We start from the raw sequence: 8,581 nt of genomic DNA on the forward strand, positions 1-8,581 counted from the left end.
GTTATCATTTGGGAAAGAATTTTCATAGCAACTAAAAAGTTTATACTCCTTATAGGGTAAGAAAAATAATTAAAGTGTTGATGGTTTAATAACACACAGAAAGTTGTTTTTTTTTTCTGTATTCCGAATTCAAAAAAAAAAATTGGTTGAAAAAATTATTTATATAATATTTTTTCTGAAACTTAACTTAAAACATGTGTAAAATTATAAGAAGTCTTAAAACAGCAGAAAAGGTAATAAAACTCGGCATAGAGAAGAAAAAAAACATTAGGTTGTTCAAAAAAAAAAAAGAGAAAAAAAAAACATTAAATGGGGTTTGACCGGTTCAGAAGAGATGGCCTAACCAAAGAAGGTTTGGGGGGGGGGGGGGGGTGCGGATTGGTAGACATCTACGCGACGTTGGACCTTTACTTCTCCACCCAGAAAACAAAGTCAAAGTCTCAAATTAACATGTAAATTTTTTTATACAATATGTTTTTTTATTTAATTATCAAAATAACGCAACTCTTTTCGTTAATCGTCACGGTGTATATATAAGAAAAGGATGTCCTTTTGATAAATAACTTGCCTTTCATTCATCACATCTCAGCCTGACCCCCAAACTCTCTCAGATCTCTTCGATCCGGTGAGATCTCTCTTCCAAAGGTAATGCCTTAAAGTTTCATACTTTGCTCTCCATGTGATGTGATGCATTTTGTTTTTGTCTGATCTGGGTTTAAGCTTTTTTTTTTTTTATCATCTTAGTAACGTGATGCTACTTTAAACAGCTGTTGGGTTTGTTGTCTGAATGATTACGCAGCTGTTTTTTTTCTTCTTTTTTGGGCAAAAGGTTTCTGCTTTGTCTGATTTAGCTTTTTTTTTTTTGTTGTATCGTTTTTGATCAATTGTGTGTTTTGTGGATCTGGATTTCCTTGGCCTTTGTTGCTTTGTTTCATTCGTATCAATCTTCATTAGATCTGACGTTAGCATTTATTACTAAAGATGAAGGCACTCATTCTTGTTGGAGGGTTCGGTACTCGCTTGAGACCATTGACTCTAAGTTTCCCAAAGCCGCTCGTTGATTTTGCTAACAAACCCATGATCCTTCATCAGGTATAACTACTACAATGCACCATTCTTCTCTTACATGTTAAGCTTCCGCTAGCTAACCACTTTTTCATCATGAATGTTTTATAGATAGAGGCGCTCAAGGCAGTTGGAGTTGATGAAGTGGTGTTAGCCATCAATTACCAGCCAGAGGTGATGCTTAACTTCTTGAAGGACTTTGAGGCGAAGCTGGAAATCAAAATCACTTGCTCACAGGAGACTGAGCCTATGGGTACTGCTGGTCCTCTGGCTTTAGCTAGAGACAAATTGGTTGATGGATCTGGAGAGCCTTTCTTTGTGCTCAACAGTGATGTGATCAGTGAGTACCCGCTCAGAGAAATGATTGAGTTTCACAAAGCTCATGGTGGTGAAGCCTCCATTATGGTCACAAAGGTGAGACTAATCTGATCAAATATGGGGGGACTAGTAGTGCTGGGCATTCGGCTTTCTGGTTCGGGTTATTCGGTTTTCGGGTTATTTGGATTGGGGTGTTTAGGACCCGTTTAGGACCCGGACATTTTTTTGGATTGGATCGGTTCGGGTAATGTCGTGTTCGGTGTGGTTTTCTATTTTTTCATAAAACCCGAAGTGAAACTGAATTAGATTTAGTTCGGGTTAGGTTCGGGTTTAAAGCCAAAAAAACTAAAAAAAAAAAACGAAAACTCGAGTTAAACCCGGAAAAATTGAAAAATATTCGAGTAATTCGGGTTTAATTTCAGTTTTTCGGGTTTAGAGAGTTAGGAACAGTTCGGGTTTTTGTAAATTTTGGTGCGGTTTCTGGTTTATTTGGTTCGGTTTTCGGATAGTATGCCCATGACTAAGGGACTAGTATGTTTCTTCATCTAATGTGAACTTGTGTGTATATTGGTTATATAGGTTGATGAACCGTCGAAGTATGGAGTTGTGGTGATGGAAGAAACAACAGGAAAGGTAGAGAAGTTTGTGGAGAAGCCAAAGCTGTATGTAGGCAACAAGATCAACGCTGGGATCTACCTTCTAAACCCATCTGTTCTCGACAAGATTGAGCTAAGACCAACCTCAATAGAGAAAGAGACCTTCCCCAAGATAGCAGCAGCTCAAGGGCTCTATGCAATGGTGCTACCAGGATTCTGGATGGACATTGGACAACCCAAAGACTACATAACGGGTCTAAGACTCTACTTAGACTCTCTGAGGAAGAAATCTCCAGGGAAGCTAACCACCGGTGCACACATTGTTGGGAATGTTTTGGTGGATGAAACGGCTAAGATTGGGGAAGGGTGTTTGATAGGACCGGACGTGGCTATTGGTCCGGGGTGCGTTGTTGAGTCAGGGGTGAGGCTCTCGCGGTGCACGGTGATGCGTGGGGTAAGGATCAAGAAGCATGCGTGTGTCTCGAGTAGTATCATTGGGTGGCACTCGACGGTGGGGCAGTGGGCTAGGATTGAGAATATGACGATACTTGGGGAAGATGTTCATGTGGGTGATGAGATTTATACTAATGGAGGAGTTGTTTTGCCACATAAGGAGATCAAATCCAACATCTTGAAGCCAGAGATAGTCATGTGATATGATATCTATGTTGGAACTTTGTGTGTGTTTTGAATCTTTCAACTTTGTGCTTTTGTTATTCTTATTGGATTGAATAAAGGAAAAAAAAATGCTGTATATCTTGTTGTTAGGGTTTATGCCTTTTGGTGTTTTTGTCTCTATAACTTGTCAAACAGTTCTCAATTATTTGAAGTTTTGTAACTTAATCAACACATTTTATCAATTCTGTATTAATAAAGCTTGTGTATCAAGTCTATGCAATAACATCTTTACATTTCACAATAACATTAACAGTGTTCCTAAGACAAAGCATGGGGTTGTTTTGTCCTTATTCCTTATTACTTGTAAACAAAGGCACTGCTTTATCTAAAACACTCTTTACAATGCATTTGCTTTAGAAACTTATTGCAAAGTTCTTCACTTTTAGGTAATTCTAATCATGTTCCAGCATTCTATTATTGTTTTGTTGGAAGCAAGATGAATAGACGGCTCCATGAATCTTCCGCTGCAAAATCGAAGACAATCCTGAGCATCAGAGACTGTAACATTGACTAGAGAGTACAAGGGGGAGAATGTTAAAGTTGTAGTAAGCATGCCTAGCCTTGACACCTATGAAAATGATGATGATAAGGTTTTAGCATTCATTATGTTTTAACCGTTTTGAAGAATCTTTGAGAACTTACGGTAAAAGCAAAAACCAAACTCAAACCCAAAAATACAAGATAACATCAGAAAGGTGTAGTGTAGGTAGCCTTACAAAGAGTTTTGTTTTGGACAAGAAGAGAAGCTAATAATAAAAATGTTCTTCATGTGGTAAAATGGAACTTATTTTTGGTGCACACTCCCTAAACCCCTAAAATCAAAACCACTTCTCATAAGAGAGAGGGTTTCAATATAACAATAGTAAAATAGGATACAGAGAGGAAAACTAAAAGCCCATCCTCTCCTCTTCAAAGTCTCAAATACAAACACACACACAACACAAAGTCTTCTAAGCTTGGATGGGAATGTCTTGATGAGTGTAAGCAATCCCATTGTCTCCATCCACAACTTGTCCGTTTCCTCTCATTATCCTGCAACCACCAACCACCACCATTCATGATTATAACAATTTTAACAATGAAAGTTCAAAATGAAACCAAAAACTGTACCATCTTGTTGTAAGCAACCCTTCCACTCCCACTGGACCACGGGCATGGATCCTGCCTGTGCTTATTCCCACCTCAGCACCAAGTCCAAATCGAAAACCATCAGAGAATCTTGTGCTTGCGTTGTGGAACACAGCAGCGCTGTTCAAAGACAATCAAAGTCAGAGATGATTAAGCAAATTTGTGTGATCTTGTTATCTTTACCTATCTACTTGGCGAAGGAATAGCTCTGCAACTTCTGGATCCTCTGTCACAATGCAGTCTGTGTGTGCACTGCTAATACGAAAAGATAAAAGAGTGAGCATTTCAAACACAAGATGCAAAAGATTACAAGAGTTAATGTCTGTTATGTGGAGTTTTTTTTACCTCCCATGTCCGTGAATGTGATCTATAGCACCATGAACATCATCTACAACTTCAACAGTGCAAGACTTGGAACAGTACTCATGCTTGAACGAAGGTGCTTCTGGTATGTTCAGTATTGCACTTGCTCTTGGTCCACCATACAAAGTAACTCCTGCAGTTTTAATATACCTCATGAGGCTATAGTATACTGAAGGTATGTACATGTATATAAGCTCATTTATGACTTACCATTGCTCTGAAGAGCAAATATGAGCTCATTGAGCTCAGCGTTCTGCTCTAAATCCTTATGCACTAGAAGGGTTTCCTGAAAAGAAGCGGTAAAGAGGAGATTAGATGAGAAAGTTCATTGCATTACTGAAAGTTTGAGGAAAGGTAGAAGTTATCTTTACCATGGCATTACAGGCTGCTGGATAATCCAGCTTTGCATCAGAAACTATGCGCTTAGCCATATCCAGATTACAAGCCTTGTCGATGTATACATGACAGATTCCATCTATAAGTACACAATCAAGTAAGTCATCATTACTCCTCTAGCAGAATCCTACTATTGAATTCTATGAAGGAATAAAGCTGAAACAGTACCTGCATGACCTAGAACAGGGATCTTTGTAGTATTTTTGATCTGGGAAACAAGCTTGTTGCTGCCTCTTGGGATCACAAGATCAATAACATCATCAAGCTGTACCACAAAATGCAAACTGTGAGTTTCAGTTGTTGCAGATGCAAGTTTGTAGATTCGTTTTTACCTTGAGCAAATCAGGAATCTCTTCTCTTGAAGTCACAAGTCCGATGAGTTTACCACCAACAGTCTCTGGAATTGCATCAGTAATCACCTAAAAAAATTACCATGAAATTAAACGAATCCAGAGTGGTAACTTTGAGGTAAGCCGTATATGTACCTTGTGTAAGATAGCATTTGATCGCCGGGCCTCCTTTCCACCCTTCAATAGAAGTCCATTCCCACTCCTGATGGCAAGTGAAGCTATCTGTTTGGTTCATAAGCAAAGCACAGCTTCAGAACATTCACATTTGATAAACAGAAGGACATGGACTCTTTACATACCTGTACAAGTGCATCAGGTCTGGACTCAAAAACAATCAGGAGTACACCTAATGGTGATGAGGTCTTTTCTAGAACAAGACCATCTGCCACCTGTAAAAGCAATAGTCACAAAGAACAACTATTATATGTCACATTCAATGTTCAAGAAATCGTTAGGCGGTGGTTAGGGGCTTTATAGATGATTAATGTTTAGGCGGGCAGTTAAACCAATTTTCTGAACGCCTAGACCGAGTTTTTAAACAATTATTTTGCTCAGACCCGATTTGCTGACTAGGCAGACACTTAGGCCCGGGGTAGATCGATTTTTAGAACACTGATAAAACTAATTATATGATAATAGGTTGTCCTCTAATCACCTCAGTTTTCTTTAAAACACGGCCAATAGGATCTTCCATATCAGCTAGTTTACGAACTGAAGCTGCAAGGCTCATGATCTATCAAGCACAAGATAACAAATCATTAGAAAACACAAATATGGTACAATACTACCGCCAATAATACAGGCTTACCTTAGCAGGTGTCATAACTAAGCGAGCCACCAATGACTCTTCAAGTCCAGCTTCTTGTGCAGCAGCCACATCTAACTCATTCTCATCTATGATCGTTTTCTCATTCGCTTCAAGAGCATCGGCGACAGTATACAGAATCTGTTTCCTATCTTCTGAAGATAAGGCCTGTCAGCAAATTATAAACAGTTTAGATTACATTTCTGACATGATCAAAATATTAAAGAAAGCTCTAGAACGTACCTGAAGCTTTCTTGAACTCTCCCTTGCAGCAACTGCCATGTCACGAGCATTAGAATCTGTGACAGGAGCCCATAAACGAGCATCTTGATGGAATAACGTTCCAACACGCAGTCCTCTGAGGACTTTATCTATGTTCTCAGCTGAATACCCACTACAAAAGCAAGCAAAAGTATAAATTTTCCATCCAATACACATTCCTCTAACCAGAGCCGGTCCTGAGCATAGGCTTGTAAAGCATTAGCCTATAGCCCCTGAATTCATTTAAAAATTATTAAAAATCGCTTATTAAATTATTTATAGCTTCCAAAATCTCAGGACCGGTCATGCTTCTACAAAAGAAAACTATGCATGATGAGTTTCAAAGGGGTTAACACCTGGTTATGATGACAGGGATCCCAGCATAAGCTGCATTCACTGCAGCTTTGACCTTTGCAGTCATGCCACCTCTTCCTAGTCTTGACTTGTCGCCGAATGTGATCTCATCTTGATGTTTTTCTTTGATGAATGTGTGGATCAGTTTTGAGTCAGGGTCACTTGGAGGGCCGGTGTAAAGACCTTCGACATCGCTCAGAATGATCAGAAGATCAGCTTTGAGTTCCAACCCTAGTAGAGCAGCTAAGCTGTCGTTATCCCAAAAGATGCCAGAGGAGTCCTGCATATGTTGAGTGCATTGAAGCTGAACATTAGTCTACAAGATTAAGTTTAAAAGATAAACAGAACATCTTAAGAGGGATAAAAGATAAGTAAACAAACCTGATAAGGAGCTCTTCTGGTGCTAATAGCATCATTCTCGTTGAAAATAGGAATCACCCTCAGATCAAGCATGGACTGGACTGTTTCATTAAGTTGCTTCCTGAAATCCTTGTCTCTGAAACTGCTGTCATTCACCAGAAGTTGAGCCGCCGTCACATCCAGCTGACCAAAGAAAACAACAGGGGACAAAGCATCAATATTTAGAATTTAACACAGCAACAATCTTGAAAATGAGATCACATATATGATGGAGACATTTTTATAAGCCTAATAGGTTGAGAGTTGAGACTCATAATCTCGTACAATATATTCTTTTCCATTTTTGTTCAAGAAAGAGAAGAATCACCTGGTCGAACATAGTCTCATAGTAAGCCATAAGACTGCTTTGTCCAACACCAGCACAAGCCTTTCCATCAAGTTCAGTCTGAGGCTTCTGGAGATCCGCAAAGCTACAATAAATAAATAAACAAACGTCAGCACAAAAAGAAGAAAATAAATAAATCATAAACACAGGAAAAAAACATCTCAGTGTTATCTTCCCAAACCATAAAACTAATGGTTAAAAAAGTAGCCAATATTTGATTAACCTGCTATTGACTAACTGTCTGTAGCGAAGCCTTTGACGGCCAAGGCCAACCGCACCAGATGACACCAATATCACCTCAAATCCATCCGAGTTTAATTCCGCAAGCTGACGTTATAATATATTTTTTTAAACAAAATTAAAGGTGCAATTACATAAACATTTTTTTTAAACTTAATTACATAAACTTAAAAATGGCTATTTGAGAGAATTGCTCTAAACATTTTCAAGTCTTTTATAAAACCTCTTCACAATTTGAGAATAAAGCAAAAAAAAAACAAACAAACTGCTTTATATATTAAGAAACAAAAAACACCTGTTCACAGAGAGCTCCTAAGCGACCAAGAGCCAGTCTTCCACTTTTTCCAGTCACAACACCGGTTCCAACCTTTACTTCCAAAAACATAAATATACGACTAATTACCATAAATGATCATTGGTCTCTTCTAATGACATGCGCATTAACATTCTCATAAACGCAGTTACTAGACAAAACAGATTCAAGAAACATTTTGAGTTTATATGCACTTTAAACTATACTATGGTAACAATATAATTTTCACATTTATCACATATTTTAAACTTATATAATATGAAATTAACACACACTAAACCCCATCCACATCAACCAACGATGACGATATGCATCAGATCAAAATCTGAGAATGCAGACGTTTCTCGATAAGAGAAACATATATATATATATATATATAGAGAGAGAGAGAGAGAGACAATACCTTAACGACGATACGCTTGACGTCTTTGGCGAAAGCGCGGGAACGATCCAGCTCCTCCATTGTTGTCGACTGTAACTAGTTAAACTCAATGGTTCGTCAGTGACAGAGTTTAGAAATATCTGGTGAGGGAAGTTGTGGAGGATCAACAAGGAAGAGATGAAGGGGTTTTATAAGCACGACTCTGCACCCAGAGAGTCAGGTCCTGCTACCAAACCACGAGCCGCCACGTATGGGTCCGAGGGTAAATCTGTAATATTAGACTCTGATTGATGAAGTGGCGCGTGTTGATTGGGTAGTGCATGGTAAAGAGATTAGGGTGCGTCTTAGGAGATAGTGTGGGTATTTTGGGTAATTAAAAAATCGGCGGCTGAGGAAGCGCGTGGACGTGAACGACACAAAGGGCTAAACGGGGAGCGGAAGAGGACAGGTGAAAAGCGGACAGCAGTGCAATTCTTTTTAGATATGACGTATCTCTGGTTAAAATTAACCACAATCTCTTTTTTACGCGGCGTAAAAACATTTTAAAAATCATTTGTATCAATACTATTAAAACAGAAACCTGACCC

At 38.7% G+C, this 8,581-nt stretch overlaps 2 protein-coding genes across 2 annotated transcripts; one reads left to right on the plus strand and one right to left on the minus strand.

Moving 5' to 3' along the window:
- The first annotated feature begins 458 nt into the window (after window positions 1-458).
- Window positions 459-2,733, plus strand: LOC106391556 (mannose-1-phosphate guanylyltransferase 1). The gene is made up of 4 exons (XM_013832230.3): window positions 459-645; window positions 982-1,092; window positions 1,177-1,479; window positions 1,963-2,733. Exons 2-4 carry the CDS (start codon window positions 982-984, stop codon window positions 2,632-2,634), a joined length of 1,086 nt encoding a protein of 361 aa, XP_013687684.1. The 5' UTR covers window positions 459-645; the 3' UTR covers window positions 2,635-2,733.
- A 586-nt stretch (window positions 2,734-3,319) lies between these two features.
- Window positions 3,320-8,204, minus strand: LOC106391557 (delta-1-pyrroline-5-carboxylate synthase A). The gene is made up of 19 exons (XM_013832233.3): window positions 8,016-8,204; window positions 7,595-7,666; window positions 7,283-7,386; window positions 7,042-7,144; window positions 6,696-6,857; window positions 6,317-6,594; window positions 5,943-6,093; window positions 5,703-5,867; window positions 5,550-5,627; window positions 5,194-5,283; window positions 5,030-5,116; window positions 4,877-4,963; window positions 4,713-4,809; window positions 4,520-4,623; window positions 4,359-4,434; window positions 4,131-4,281; window positions 3,969-4,037; window positions 3,768-3,905; window positions 3,320-3,689 (listed from the first exon to the last, which is right to left on the minus strand). Exons 1-19 carry the CDS (start codon window positions 8,073-8,075, stop codon window positions 3,608-3,610), a joined length of 2,154 nt encoding a protein of 717 aa, XP_013687687.1. The 5' UTR covers window positions 8,076-8,204; the 3' UTR covers window positions 3,320-3,607.
- Between the last annotated feature and the right edge of the window lie 377 nt (window positions 8,205-8,581).

Source organism: Brassica napus, chromosome C4, assembly GCF_020379485.1.
Source record: "Brassica napus cultivar Da-Ae chromosome C4, Da-Ae, whole genome shotgun sequence".
Taxonomy (NCBI): domain Eukaryota; kingdom Viridiplantae; phylum Streptophyta; class Magnoliopsida; order Brassicales; family Brassicaceae; genus Brassica; species Brassica napus.